Here is a 15418-nt window from a genome sequence, read left to right on the forward strand (position 1 = left end):
CGGACCCGACCGGCCAATGGCGGCGCCCGGCGGGCGGGGCGGGGCCGGCGCTGGGCCGGCGCTGGGCCAGTGCGCGCGGGCTGCGCGGGGCTGGGGTAGCTGCTGCAGCGGCGGCGGCGCGACGGCCTGGCCCTTGGCGTGAGGCGAGGTGAGGCGAGGCGAGGCGGTGGTCCCGGCCCCTCCTGACAGCCGGCCCTGCAGGCTGGGCGGCGCGGACAGGGGGAGCGGGCGGCGGGGCGGGAGCTGAGGGGGCCCCCCGGGCGGGCTCTGGAGCGGGGCTGCCGACGAGCGGCGCCCCAGGCCGGCGGCTCGGCTCGGCTCGACTCGACTCGGCCCGGCCCGGCCCGGCCCGGCCCGGCCCGGCCCACCCTGCGGCTCGGCCCGCCTGCGCGTCGGGCGCTTCCGCCGCCCGCGGCCGCTGTCGTGCGCTGCGGGCCCCGGGTGGAGGCTTTCGCATGGGAGCCCGGCCGGGAAGGGGGCCTGGCCCTGCCCGGCGCTGCCCGCGCCGCTGAGGGTCTGCGATCCTCGCTCCTCCAGCTCTGAGGGCGGGGGCTCTGGCTGCCGGGGGCTCGGGAGCGCCTTCCCCAGCGTGCCGCCGGGGGCCAGGCCTGGGCGGCTTCGCCACTTTCTTCTCAGGCTGGGAGCGTTTCAGCACCTGCGCCCCCGCCCATCCCATCCCCTCCCTGCGAGGGACCCCCCCGGAGCTCGCTGGGGTGCGAGGGGGTAGTGCTGCACCGCCCTGCTGGTTCCCTGAAATCAGTTGAAGAAGCGTTCCCGAAGCCCTGCTCGTCTGCTGGGGACCAGCTGCGGTCCTTCTCCACCCTTCCTGCCCGTCCATCTCCTCCTTCCAGGCAAGCGTGTGGTCTCTGGCACACGGTGCTGTTGGCCACAGCGGTGCACGGCTGCGGGACAGAGCCACGAGACCCCTTTCGTGGGCACGATGAGGGACGGTGTTTGTAACAGGAGTGAGGGCTCCGTGTTTCAGGGAGAGGCGTCTCTCCTGGTGCGTCTGGGGCACTCGTTGTCCTCATCCCTCTTTGTTGCAGTTGTCGGATTCCTGATGCGTCCCTTGGCATCACCTTGGTGTAGTGATGTTATTGGGTTGCTGTTGCCTAGTGAAAAGGGTAAAAGAGGAAAGTTTGCTTCTGGTGCACTGAAGGGACCTGATTTGAGAGCTCCTGCTGAGAGTGCTTCCTTGCTGCTCCGCGTGGGCTCCCACTGCGTGTGGTGGTGGGGATCCCTTTCTACGGGAGGCAGGGATCATCCTGCTCACACTGGAGAGCTGGGAAACTGGTGTTACTTCAGACGAGCCCTCTGCATAGAGGCGAGGGATGGAGTGTCATAATGACTCTGTCACTGACCAAAAGACACCGTACTCGGAGTTCCTTTGAAAGCCATTGGTATCTTGCACCAGCATATCCACAGGTGTAAGATGCCTTTCCACATTTGCTGCTAGCTGAAAAACACTGCCCTGCTTCTGAAAAATAAGTTTCTTCCATCCAAGTAGAAGACAAAAATCATTGCAACTTCGAAGCTGTTTCAAAAAGGCCACAAAAAGTACGTAGCTGCCCAAATTTTGTAAGTTTTGTTTGATCTGCCCCTTCGCTTGGGGCTGAGAGCGACAGTCATTCTGTCACTGTGCTTCAGGGAGGTGGTTTAGTTTTGATGCCAGGTCCTGGTTTATAGGAAATTATTAGGATAAGCGCTCAATGCAAAGAAGTTGAGGATGGGTGAATGCAAGGAAGGTTGTTTTTCTTAGAACCACTAATATTGTGGTAGCATTGCATTTTAGTTTTGCATTGATGAGGAGGTAAATGAGACCTTGTTCTGGCTTGCCTGGGGTGGGAGGCTCTCAGTGCTGTTGGACGCTTTCTCTGCTCTGCCTATAGAGCCTCTTTTTCTGCCGGTGCTTGCAGCCTGTCTCAGACTTCACTCTTCCATTTTCCTCCGCCTTTGATTTAGTTGGCCCCTTTAACTGAAACACTTCCTACATCATGGCACAGCAGTTTTTGTTAAGAAACGTCATATGTAGTCAGCTTACATAAAACATGATATGTAACTATAATTGGTGGTGAAACTGGAAATAGTGCTTGGCTAATACTCCTTACACTCTTGTTTTTCGAGGCAGTTGGAGCAGTCCAGGCTGTTTGGGGATTTTTAATAATTGTAACGGCATTAGTCGTGTGCACCAGGAGGGAACTGGATGTGGCGTGGGGAGATGCTCACATCTGCCACACAGCGGGCAGGGCACTGCTGTTCTAGGGGAATGTGGCTTGCTTCTGCGCATTGAGTTTTCTCCCTAGGTGCTTGTTAGACCTTTAAGGTCTGAATATATGCTGGCTGGGGCCTAGTGTAGCGGTAAATATTTTTAGGAATTTGTCATCAGGAAGACGCAAGGCCAGGGCCTGTTAAGTTTGCCGTTCCTGTTAGCACCTGTGAGGAGGGACTTTGACATCTTTGACATGACTTTGGTCTCTCCTGGCTGATAACCAAAGCTAGTAAAAGTACCCAGGAGCTCCTCATTCAGTCCGGAGCTGGGTGGCCTGCCTGGCTCACCTTCGGGAACCAGCTGGCTTCGGCTGGAGGGGAGGTTGCTGAAACCTCTCTGCCGCGGGGCTTCTCCGTGCACTACCTTGGCCATCGCCGCTCGCATCTCTTTCCTTTTGAGTACCTGTAGTGTCTGGCCCTTCTGGTAGCTGTGTATTCAGAACAGGATGAATGTGTTCGTGGAGGGCTAATTTTAAGGGCGGTTGTCTAATAAATAGCCTTGTGAGGAGTATAACTGATTCTGGGCCACTGCAGTTGCTGGTAAGCTTCTGAGTGGCACCAGCAAAATCTTCCCATACGGTTAAGTGATAAGGGACATGGTGTCATGGGGTTATAGATGGCACTGAGCTATGATTTCTTTTCAGATTAGCAGTTAGAGGTGTAACCTGGGTACCTGTCTCTGCTGATTTTTGCTGTTGTGGTGGTTTTAAAATTTGTCACCTAAAAGTTTTTCTCTTTGGCTGTGTGGCTGTGCAAACTGGGAAGTTCAGTGAAAGGATATGCACAAAGTGGTCTGAGAAAGGTGACAAATTAACGGAAAGTTTCTACCACTGGTGGGTCGGGCAATGGGCAGCATACGCATGCTTTTAAGGTTGGTGTGTCCTCCTTATGCTTTCTCATCGCGTGTGTCATCAGCCGGCATCTCTACGGTGGTCTCGGGCAGGGCTCTGCAGCATTTGCGAAGGCTCTGAGAGACCACTAAGCCCAGTGAGCCTTGTGGTAGGTGTAATTGGGCATCTGTCCCTCTCCTGCGATAAGTTCATCTGTACAGGGGTCTGCAAGTACAAAAAGAAAAAAAAAACCCAACCCCAAACAAAACGTTGAAACCCACTGGTCTGCAAGCCAGGAAGCTGTTTGACCAATCTCTATGTGTGCAAGGATTTAAACCTAAAACTTCCCACTAATTTTTAATGACATGTAAGGCTGGCTCCATTTAATTCCACAGAACGGGCTGCCTACCTACTCAAATCCTAGAGGGACAACGGAATGTTTTCATGAGCTGCCTCTCTCCTTTTTAGACAAAACACGTTTATTACGAAACAATAATCTAACACTTCATTGAATTTTTTGTAGTGTGGTGGCCATGCGAAGGCTGTCCCAGCTTCAGTATCCACATACTTTCGATTGTTCAGACACAGCGTGGTATTTGGGAAATGCAACCAAAAGCGCCGAGGAGCTTATTGGTTTCCGTGTGCATTTCTGCTGAGCGCCTTTCACATTGTCAAATACTTCACGCCAGCGGTGAGCATGGGGCAGTGGCTTTGTTGGGCACGTTGCACCCTGAGCACACGTGCCCCGCCTTCACATAGACCCCGCTGCAATCCCCATGCAAATATTGCCGCTGCTCCCATGGCACAGGAGAACCGGGGAAAGGCACGCAGGTTTTTTCCCCGTGTGAAATTAAACATTTGCTCTGCAACCGCTGCCACCAAACTACGAAAGTAAGGATCATGATGTAGGAGTTGGCCTACTTGAACTAGTGTAGTTTCTGTAATTGAGATTTTTGCCCACTGACTTAATCTGGGTATAGCACAGGTTTGTCAGTAAGGTGAACTGTTATCTGCAGCAGGAATCTGCGTTCTAAAGGCTCTGAGCTGCCAGCATTGGTGGAGTAGTTACGGTTTTGCATGAGTCATCATTCTGAGGGATGAAGAAAGTTAATTGTTCCTGTTATCTCAGGGTGCAGTCCAATGTTGTAGCAAAGTCAATGGGACGGCCAGGTACCAGTGAAAGGGAGTCCTGCCTTACCCTTCGCTGCCTGTGGCTTTTCTTGTGCTGTCAGCAGCACCCATGTTGCTTGTGGTGACCTGATTTAGGGGCCTAAACTGGCAGAAAAATTAATCAGAAATTAAAATGTCAGTGTGTAAGGAGGGCGGAGGGCATAGGTTTGAGTATCCTATTTCCTAACCATTTTTTGGAATAGTTATTTTTTTCATGACTGATTTTTCTTCCCAGCAGCTGGACTTTTGACCACAGTTTCATCAACTTAATATTGGTTTTGGTAGCAGGGTGAAGAGCATTAAATAAGGACTTTGTATGTGATTGTGCTTCAACGGGTAGTATTTTCATACGGGATATCGGTGAAAATTATATTTCAGGCTGTAATTTTCTATTTTCTTCCATGTTTCTTTAGCCTCTGCTCACTGTTGAAAGATGGGAGAGATAGAAGGAACATACAGAGTCCTGCAGACTCCTGGCTCTCGCTTGGGTGTCCAGAAGACCACAGGAGTGAGTACCTTGGAGCCGGGACAGAACCTCTCTACTGCAATGGCATCATCACCTGCCAAAACACAGGAGCGGGACCTACCGATCAAAATAAAGATGTTGGACAACACAGTGGAGGTACTTGAGATTGAGGTAAGACACGTTTGAACCTGATTTCAAGTGCACCTAGCCTCTGATAATGTAAAGTTCACAGGATGTGCTACTGTACAGAGCTGGGACATTTTGATGCAGTATCCGAATAAAGCATCTTGTTTGTTAAAATCTTTCAAGCATAATAGATGTTTTGTGTTTTTAAAAGACTTTAAATACAAGCATATACTGCAACAAGAAGCTTTAACTGTTATTTGCTTTGGGGGAGCACCAACTATCTTCTGCCAAACTGTTCTTGCTTCCTGAGCCACATGTAGCTTTGTCGATTTGGCAGCTGGGAGAGCAGAAGAGCTTTTTTTTTTTTTTTTTAGTTACTACTTTTTATTAATTATTTTAATGGTTTGTATCCTCTTCAAGTAAACTTGCTCCTAATTGAAAGTTTTTGCTTGTTGCCACGCTTTGGGAGGGAGCCACCAGAGGGGTGGCAATGTTTCTAAAAATTTGTATTTAAAAAGGCACTTGCTTAGCAGTTGGGGAAACCTGCGTTAAGAAATACAAACTGTGCTCAAATTGAGGTGGTTCTGATTTTAATCAATCAAAAAGTTTTGTTCTTCAAATTCTTGTTTCGTTCTCAGCATTAACCTCAGACTTTAGTTTTAGCTTGCCTAAAGATCTGTAGTTAGAAAACAGCTCTATTCTAGTGAAGATACTCAGCTATCAGGTATTCTACATTAGTATCAAACTGACTTTATTATTAGCACTTGTAGCCTTAGTTTGTTGCACAGAAAAAGATGTCTGTGGAGCTCTGAAAAAACAGTGGCTTTTGGGGATGTCTTCTACAGATTGCTGTTCAGCTATTCAACTCTCAAACATGAAATCTGATTTTTTTTTTTAATTTTTTTTTTTTGGTTATTTGTGAGGCTATGCCTGTATCATCCTACCTGAGGACACAGAGGGTACAGCAAACCTGTCCATCCCTCATTTACTGCATAGAACACAAAAGCCTTTTTTTAAAATATTTTAGAATATTTTTTAAAAAATCTTCTGACTTTGGTTCGCGTTGTGATTAATTTTTTTTTTCAAGTTGGTCTAGACATTGGTGCGTTTGTGTTTTGATTTTAAAAAAGAAGAAAAAAATATACAAGCAACCCCCATTGGTGCAAGTCTGCTGTAAGCTGTTAAAATCAAGAAAGAATTTATAACTCCTAGTTCCTGCTTTACTACATGAAGTCAGCGACTAGAAATCTACTCTATATTAGCACAGATGCTTTCTGTCTCTTCCTCGTCATCTTTGTACCAAGTCAGTCTGCCCTTCTCATGGAAATCTTCCGCTTTCCTCAATAACCTTACCCTCTTCAGCTTACTTTATAACTCTGACCTGGCTCTTTCTGACACAGTCAAAGCCTGCTTTATTGTCTTTGATCTGCTGCTGAAGGGAAATCCTTTGGCTACCCTCGCCCCTCAGACAACCTCAGAATCCTTTTCCGCCCTCAGACTCGCTGATGCTCGGGTGGCCCTGCGGTCCCATCCTGGAGCTCTGTGCTAGCTTCTCTGCTGCCCTCTAACCTCTGAGCACCCTCCCTTGGTACCCCTCGGTTCTTGTCCGTGCTCGGTATGGTTCACTACTTTCCCAATACCATGTTTTTTGAAGCTGTCTTGACCTGGTTCTCCTTCGCCTGCTGGAACAGTCTTGACTGTATATCCTTCCAGTTATCTTCGTTGCTCTCTGGCTTCCATTGCAGGCCCAGTTTAGCTCCATCCTTAACCCCTTGTCTTATCCTACAGCACTTTGATGTTAGTCTTTCCACCGAGCACAAATTCAGCAGTTCTTTATGATGTTTCAACTCTTGACTGTCTCTCGGCTCTGAATAAAATCAGCCTTTGCCTGATGAAATTTCTTTCTGATATTTATGTGTCAATGTCGAGCTTCACATGTAAAAACCATAAATTCCTCACACTTTTTTTGACTACTGTGAGTCATACTGCAGTCTCACCTGTCCGACCAATGTTGTAGTTTCTATTTCCTATTAGGAACTGTCTTAGTTTTCTGTTTTTACCTGGAAAGCTCTCTCTGGGTATGACATTCACAGAAACACCTGAATTTGGGCAACTAGCATGCTGAGGCCATAGTTAATATTGTACTGTTCTTTATGAGGTCAGTCGAAACTGAGCAACTTAGAAACTTTTGCCTAATGATGTAAGCGGTGAGGAGAAGGGGTTGTCCTTTGTTCATCTGTAGCGCATCGAGCACAAAAAGGTGCACAATCAGCAACTGTAGCATTAAAGTCCTACTAATACACTGCCTGCATCTCCTTTCATTTTTGTCTAAATGAGGTTGCAAATGATAGCAAACAGGGATGAGGTATTAAGTTGTAACCCTCTGCCTCTTAATTTGTTTGCTGGACTGGTGGGATAGCAGTAACTGCTGGCTGTGATGGAAAACTGAAATTTGTCACTTGGGGACTGGGGGCAAGAATTGGGAAGAGTCAGCCACATCTGCTGAATAGCTGGTATTTTTTTTAAAAAGCAACAAGAGAAATTAATGATTAAGCAGCTGTCCTAGAGGGATTGAGGCTCTGATTGCAGTGCTGCTTGCCCGCTCCTCTTTGGTTTTGCAATTTTTTTCACTGGGTGTGGAAACGAGCGGCAGTGTTGAGTTCATTACCTGCTTCATGGGGTTTGTGTTTGTTGATTCAGGTCAGCAATAATTTTCCAGTGCAGTGGGACACTGAGGCCTTTCTCATAGGTGCTGCTGGCACTGCCTTCTAATGGAGACACACCTTATGGCAAAAGGTGTTCTTCAAATCATTTTCCCTTCTGTCTTTGAGAACTCTGGCAAATAACTTTTTACTGAGAGAAGCGGTGTGTCGGTGGAAGAGACTGGGTAGACACAGCGGTCAGATTCTGGAGAGGGGCCTTCTCTTTGTGCTGCGGTAGGGAAGCTGACGCAGGAGCCCTGCGTGCTGCCTCGTTTGTGAAGCTGCCTAAAATGAGCCACATCAGCAATTTTAACCGTACAGGATAAACAGAGTAGCCACAATAACAATTTAATCCTTGAGGTTTTTCCTTGTTATCCCCTCCTTTCTCCAAGATGCGTTTAAAACACCTGGCAGGTGCTGGTGGATACTCTCGTTTGGTAGCTCTTCCCCATCCCTTGGGTCTTTTAACTTGCCAAAGAGCAAGAAAAGAGACTGACATAGTGCCGTAATGGATGGGATGAGAACAAAATAGGAAAGGACAGTTTTCGCTTCATGTTATTGTTGTATCTAGAACAGTGTGTTGAAAGCTCAGTATAGCTACAATCCACTGCCTTTTGTCTAAAATCTACTCTCTCTGTTCGCACTATCTGTACTGTAAGGTTTACTTTCTAATTATGAACTTTGTTAGTTAGTATCAGGGCGCTATTCTTTAAAGTATGCTGGGGCAGAGTTCTGCTCTGGGGGAATCTGTTTTGAATGTTAGGGGATGGAGAAATGCTCAAATGTTTTCTAGACTTTAAAAAAACTGAAAATTGCGTATTTATGGTTTCTCCTTTCCCTCCCAAAATAGAAAAGAGGATGAAACATACCCATCTAAAGCTAGGCTGGACTATTAATTATTTTCATGAGTTGTGTTGTTGTTTTCCCTTTTTACGGCCAGCTTGTTTAGTCAGTTCAAATCTTGCATGTGCCATATCAGGGGTACCTGTCCTCTTCCCTCCAATCTAAGTCTGTCCAAATGGGCGGTTCTCCAGACTACTAGCTGAACGATCAGAAAATTGAATTTAATTCAAACCGTGGGCACACTTCAAAGTAATCAGGGTTTTACAATAGAAGTTCTGCCAGCTTTCCTGATTTTCTTAAGAGATTGAACGTGGAGGCCTGTGATCAGCATAAAAATGTGGCAGACTCTTAAGTAGAAGGGGCTGGGCTGGGTTTAATTTGTCAAAATGACCGCTTGGTGAAATTATGCTTGTCTGGTGCTGCTTATGGAAGACAATAAAGTGTGCTGCAACACAAGACAACTTAGACTATAGGAATTTAGGGTAGGAAAGTGTGATTTATACTTGCTGAAAGCTTTTGCATTGATTTGTGGAAGAGTTGGAAGGGGAATGTATTACAGCGACAGATACAGGGGCTGTCAAAGACTTAGAGTACAGCGTGTGTGAGTGGGTTAGAGGAAACAAGGGGTCTTTTTGCATGGCATAGTCGGAAGAAGAGTGGTGCTGATGGCAGTTGAGAGTCTGGTGCTGTCTTAAAATCCCGGTAAGTGAAATAGCAGGTTTAGTCAACAAGAAAGGGGTCGGACTTGCTACGTCTTCCAGCTGCTTTCTCTGATGCAGTACTTTTTGGGGGGATCTGTAGACAGGCAGGCTGTAAGGTCTGACTCTCTGATCCAGTTTTCTCTTTGCACTGGTTTATAAGACATTTAATGGCATTGCTGCCATAATGTGATGTTTAATATTTGGTCTATATGTTGGTCCTTGTGTGCTTGCTTTCTTAAGTGAATTATGCTCTCTGCTATGAGGAAGTGCCCTGGAAAAAGAAGTTTATATGATTATGCTTCAAGTTTACCAAACTCTGTTTGGCAAGAACTTGGCACCTCTTCAATTGCTTGTACTTCCTCGTCTCCTTCTGCTTGAATGTAAAATAAAATTTGGGAGTGAAAAATGCATATGCGTTATATTATAGTTGAATTTTTTTCTGTTTTCACCTGCTGGAAAAAGAATTCTGTAGAACTGCAATAGCCATCATAAAATAATAGCACAGTTCTTGGTGCTCAGCAAAACCAGGTGGGTTTGCCTGCCTGATGTACTCAATGGGAAAACTTAAACTAGAATTTTTTCTTTCATGCTGTTCTTTGTCAGGTTGCTTTGAGCACACAAGTCTGTTCTTTCTTTTTTAAATATAATGAAGTAACTTGCTTCTCAATAAAACATGTTCATAGTGTAAGTTAGGTTTATGTTGGTTTGAATTTGCCTCAGATTTCAACAAACTTGTGCTGGGATTTCAGTTTTGTCCTGCAGTCTCGCCATGCTCTGAAGTTGTTCTCTGTGGGTCAGGCGAGTGCCAGCGTTCTGGTGTCTCGGAGCGTGAAGCTGGGCCTTAGGAAAAATTCTGACAAAATGAAAAAGCGTTTTCCTATTTTCTGCATTTCTACCAGACCTATTGTTTCCTTGTGTGTGATTCAGTTTCTTGAAGATGGTTGTATCTTTTCTCATTTTCTTACTGAGTGAAAGAGCAAGCGTGTTCTGCATCCCTGCGGCGCTGTGCAATGTGTCCTTCTCCTTCTGACACTGGTGGGCTGCCTGGGAGGGAAATGCTCAGCTCCACTGCTGTTCAAGAGAACAAATAAAATTACACTTTTCCCCGCTGTATTTTCTTATTAGTTATTGTCTTCTCACTGCTCGTGTCCATTTTGGAGTTTACTGATGTACCCTGTGAAACTTACTATTTTATCACCATAAAATTTAAGTGGCTTATTCTATACTAAGCTGAAAACAGCTACTTGATGGTTACTCTGTCCAATAGTGACATTGTCTTTGCTGACCACCTATATAACTCTTCCTTGGTTTATTTAAATGTACAAAGTTCAAAATTAGTTTCCATTCGTATGTTTAGGATAGACTAGAATAACCATGTTTAGTTACTCTGGTTTCTGTGCACTTTGCAGGCATCCGTAATTGAAAAGGTGTTGTGAAGACAGCACCTCTTCAGATGCTCCTTGTTTCCGACCAGCTGTCGGAGCCCACGACTGTGACTCGCTGCAGTCGGGGGCCCTGAAATCAGGAGCTGGGCTGGGACCACAGGAGGTTTTTGAGGCGGTGGAGGAAGCAATCTGACAGCTCATACGTGCCTCGTGGCTTCCTGTGGTTTGGAGAGAGTGTTTTCAGCCCGAGCACACTGAAAAATGCTGCTTCTCAGTAACTTCTTACGGTAGCGTTAGTACCCCTAAGAACTCCGTTGGGGCTGAAGCGGAAATTAAACAGCTTAAAATGCTGTTATTGAGGAGTTTTAAGAATATGCGTCTGTTAAAAATGGAGAGCGTGCTGCGGGCACTGAAAAACATATACTCTGAAATGATTTTTCAGAGAGGCTGTCCTTACTGCGGGCTGTGGCAAACCTTGAGTCGGTGTTTCGGCACTCTCTGGCAGGACAGGACAGCCCGCCGTCGGCTCTCCAGCAGAGCCAGGCTCTGGCACGAGCTGCCCTCCTGCCTCTCCCTTGCTCTTCCTTCGCCTGCTCAGACCTTCCTTTCATAAAGGCTTTTTTTCCCTCTGCTGTAAAAGTATTAACAGCTTAAATATGTGGGAAGTGGGAGGACAGGCTGCTTCTGAATCCTATTAAGCGCTGTGCTGAAGGAATCAAGATGCTGTGTTAGTCAGCTCAGTGTTTTTCTTCCCTGGCCGGGAAGAAATAGTCAAAATTCCAGAAAGAATCATAGCCAGATGTTTGTCATTGCTCCGGTTTGACTCTCCTAAATATGGCAAATAAGCTGCCTTAGGACTTATTTTTGTCTGACCTCAGAAGAGAAAGTTAGTAATTCACTATTTAAAATTTGAAGTTATTATAGGGTTTAAAAAGAAAGTAATTGAAGCTTTGCAATTTGTGTACTGTTTGATTCTACTATATGTTTTTTTAAACCTGTTATTTTGTTTGGGGGCTTGCCTTTTTTGATGCTATGTAAGAATGTGGTATTGGGTGGGGAAAAGTAAAACCGCAGCCATTTTATTGATAGGCATTTGAGGTGTGTGTGTGGGGCTTTTGTTGTTTGGTTTTTTGTTTTTTCAAGGGAAGATTTGAACTTAAATTGTATTATAAAAACAATTTACTACTTTACATCTCTCTGGACATTAGGTGTCCCATTATGTGAAAATTGAGTTATACTGCAGTAAAGGAGAAACAATCGGAATGTTCCTGTACGAAATATGAATGTAATAGATTGAGTTCATAACTGTTTGTGTGGCTGTGATGTACTACAGTGAGTATGCTTTCACCAGAGATGAAAAACTTCTCTTGTACTGTTCCTCAATTCACTCTTCCCTGAGCTTAACCCTGAGTTGGTGTAAAGCTGAACTCTTTTTAAGGTCTCTTTAATTTATCGTGAGCATACTGAGAACTTTCTGCCTGTAATTGCTCTCTGGATGAGAGCTGATAAAGTAAACCAATGCATAACTTAATAGTCTTGGCATACGTGCAGTGGTACAATTCTTGTACTTAGTTCCTTTTGGGCGCCTTCCGAAGTAACAGCCTTGTAAAGAAAAAGCTGTTACCTGTTAACTTCCTTACTAATTTAATAATGTATTGTCATCACTAATAAAGAAGGGAAATACTGTTAGTTTCTTAAACACTTCTGCAGAATGCAAGTGTTCATTTCTTTTTTCATAATCTAGTGACAAAGGATTGTGAAAATCAGCTGAAATCAGTGTTATGCCATTCTATCAAAATAACAGTAAGAAATGCTGTATTAAAAAAAAAAAAAAGTAGTTCTCTGGAAGCCCCCTCTGGGTGTGGGTGACATTCAAAGCTGGTTCCACAGATGGATAATTCTGTAGAATATATAGAGCATGAAAGGAAAAAAACCCAAACCACCCAACCCAAGAAACAACCCACAGTCAGCTAAAGACAGCTGCAGAAATGCAGTGTGCTAAGAGGCAGTTAAAGAAATTTTAGGTTACTGCCTACTGAAAAAAGGGACTTGTTGAGTAAGGATGGTGTCTCCTGGTACCCGGCTGTGTTTAGAGAAGCAAAGCCTTGTGAAAGTGCATTTCAATAAACAGGGTTGCAAAAGCATACCTGTGTGTCATCTGGTTCTCCTTGCAACAAAACACATTTCTGGCAAGGGCAACGTTGCCTGCTTGTGTAAGAGGGAGACCATGTAAATTGAATATTTAAAAAACTGTGCTGCGGTGATGATTTACTTTTTAAGACTGGGATGTTGGATATGGAGAGGGGAGGCCCATCTGTCTGACAGAGCAGTCTTTCATGAATAAAAATAAGAAGTTTAAAAGGGGAAAAAAAATAGTATTGAGCTACCAAGTAGTCTATATATTGTGAGTTCAGAGACACTCCTGGAAGTCTTTGAACAGCTGCTGCATGCATTGCTGCCCTGACCTGAGCTGCATGGCTGCAACCCACAGGTATGAAACGCAGAGGGGAAACAAATTGGCTCACTAAATTGGAGTATATTGCTCTTTAGTAATCTTTTTTCCTGTGTAGTAGAACTTGTGATGCCTTTTTGACAGGTTTGTATCACCATGCTTGGGTTTTGCACACAGGCATGTATTTTGGAGCGCTCTCGTGATGGTGAAAGCAGGTTTGAAAACATCACTTAAGTTGTTTCTTCCCAGCCTCACAGCAGAGGAATGGGAAATGAAGTGTTTTTACTATTAACACCTCCTCGCTGCTCAGGCAAGAGAAAGGCTGGGAGCTCAGCTGCAGGCCTGCTTTCCAGGCAGCGAGATCCGGGCTGACGTGTTTGACATCTCTGCTACCTGAGCTGCTGCTCTTCTCTGGCCGCCCCTGGCAGAAGGCTTGGGCTCAGCATTTGTGGAGCCTGAGCACAAAACAGGAGTGGTAAAATACTCATATTAGCTTAAAAAAAGGAGAGAGAGGCCTTTGTAGAGACCGTGTTAGAGCTGTCTGATGTGTACTTCAACTGGTACCATGAAAGACAAGCATCACTGTGCCCCTCAGCCCGCTTCTCAGGCAGCTAGCCCAAAGCCAGAGGTATAAAGACTCCTGCTGGAAAGGGGGAAGTTAACAAAGCTTTGGCTTTATCTAATCTGGCCCGTAGGTATTTATTAACCCATCGCCATGGTATCAAAGCTCTGCTCAAAGTACAGTGGGGAGTGATGTTAGGACAGCTGGTACAATTTCAGTTTTACAGGAGACAAAAGATAGTTTTGGCCTTTCCTGTAAAAATACCTGATTTGTGTAAAGAATCTTTCACAATCACCTAATTTCCGTAATGTTTTAGACTATTTCCTTCAGGCACACTTCCTCAAGTGGTGTGCTAGCCTGGAGTACTGTAACACCTCGTAGGGAAAGCCCAGATGAAATCTGGTTGACGTTAGCATGTATGGTGGCTTTGAGGCAAAAGCATAATTAATGGAGAAAAACCTAGCAATTTTAGTAGTCTTCTTTTATGAACAAAAGGAAGCAAAGTAATATCTGTGTTTAAAATGACTTAAAACCATAGTTTTATTTATATACATAGACACACTTATGAAATGACGCTGTGCCAGTTCCCAGAGTACATACAGTCTAAATGGATGAAGTGGCCAGGCATGGTGGAGGGAGTGGGTGTAGGAAGGGTGCAGTGGTTTGCACAAGTGCATAAGGTCTTGTAGCAAAGTTCAGAGGGGGGGAAAATTGAGACCACTAGTCTCCTAAATTCTAGTTTCTTAGCTTTGTTCTACTGTTTTACAGCTTGCACGAACAAAGGAGGTGCTTAGACGTTCTGTTACGAACCTTAATTTCTTGAAGTGGAAAAAGGGTTTTTCTGAGAATGGCTAACAACGGCACACTCTCCATTTTGAAGGCAGGCCATTGTTATAACTAGGTACTTGTATCTGTCCTTGGTTATTTCAGCCACAAAGTTGTTTAAAGGCTTGCAATAGTGCAGCTATTTAATATAGCATGCTGATGAGGCTGAGCCCTTCCAAGTGCGTGCTCCATGTTTGAGGAAGGCCGTCGGTGTGGCGTTGCAAAGGGCAGTGTCGCCCTTTGCAGATTATTTGAAATAGCATGTGTTATAAAAACAGTCCCAGCATCACCATTAGCAGAATTTTCTGGCATTTCGACTACCACGATCTTCACCTCTGTGTGGGATCAGCCACCCCAAAGCAGCTGCTTTCCATGATATAGTTGCTGCTGTCATCTGAATGTTTAATTATTAGCAAGCATCAACTCAGGTGCCAAGCTCTCAAGCAGCGGTGTCCTGTGAAACTTTTTCCAGCAATGTGGTCCAGGGTTTTGATTTGGGTGACTTACCTCCTCCCCAGGTACTCTAGAGCAGTGTATGAAGCAGAGGTATCGGGGGGGTGCATGGTTATATTTTTCTCTCCAGGTAGTGAAAGCGACTGAGAATTTCTGCTTGGTGCCCAAAAGTTTTTATGTGGCTCTTCCATGTGCTGTTTGTATATAGCGCTTGGGGACCATGTGTTGGCTGAATTCTTAACCATGGTGCCAGTTGTTTTTTCTCTGAGCACGCTGTGTTTTATTTCAAGTGCTCCATTTCAGCACGAGAGCACTTTTGGAACTTGGGACCATTTTTTGTCTCTACATGCTATCTATTAAGTATACATTTCCCAATCTCATTCACATAATTCCCTCCCTCTTGGGGATCTTTTCCCATGTCAACAAATTATTGTTTTCCTACTTTCAGGCATCCAGCAAGTCTAGCCACTCTGGAAAAGCATGTTTGTTGGGTGGAGCTGGTTCATTTGGCAGTGAAGTGCTTCAGCACTGCTTGAACCTCTAAATGATCACAGGTTTAAAGCTAACCTTAATTAAGTGAGCCAGAGGCTTACATTTTTAGAATAATTTGTCTGGCTGTGGATTCTGTTTAAAAA

At 45.3% G+C, this 15418-nt stretch overlaps 1 protein-coding gene across 8 annotated transcripts in view; it reads left to right on the plus strand.

Moving 5' to 3' along the window:
• The first annotated feature begins 61 nt into the window (after positions 1-61).
• The window catches only part of FARP2 (FERM, ARH/RhoGEF and pleckstrin domain protein 2), an 81978-nt gene continuing 66621 nt past the window's right edge, over positions 62-15418 (plus strand). For all 8 annotated transcript variants that reach the window (XR_008578258.1, XR_008578259.1, XR_008578260.1 and 5 more), the window contains exons 1-2: positions 62-148; positions 4682-4905. Coding sequence is in view for 5 of the 8 variants with exons in the window: in XM_054835148.1 (XP_054691123.1) it covers positions 4702-4905 (204 nt within the window). In the remaining 3 variants the exon portion in view is untranslated. The remainder of the gene's footprint in view (positions 149-4681; positions 4906-15418) is intronic.

Source organism: Grus americana, chromosome 9, assembly GCF_028858705.1.
Source record: "Grus americana isolate bGruAme1 chromosome 9, bGruAme1.mat, whole genome shotgun sequence".
NCBI lineage: Eukaryota > Metazoa > Chordata > Aves > Gruiformes > Gruidae > Grus > Grus americana.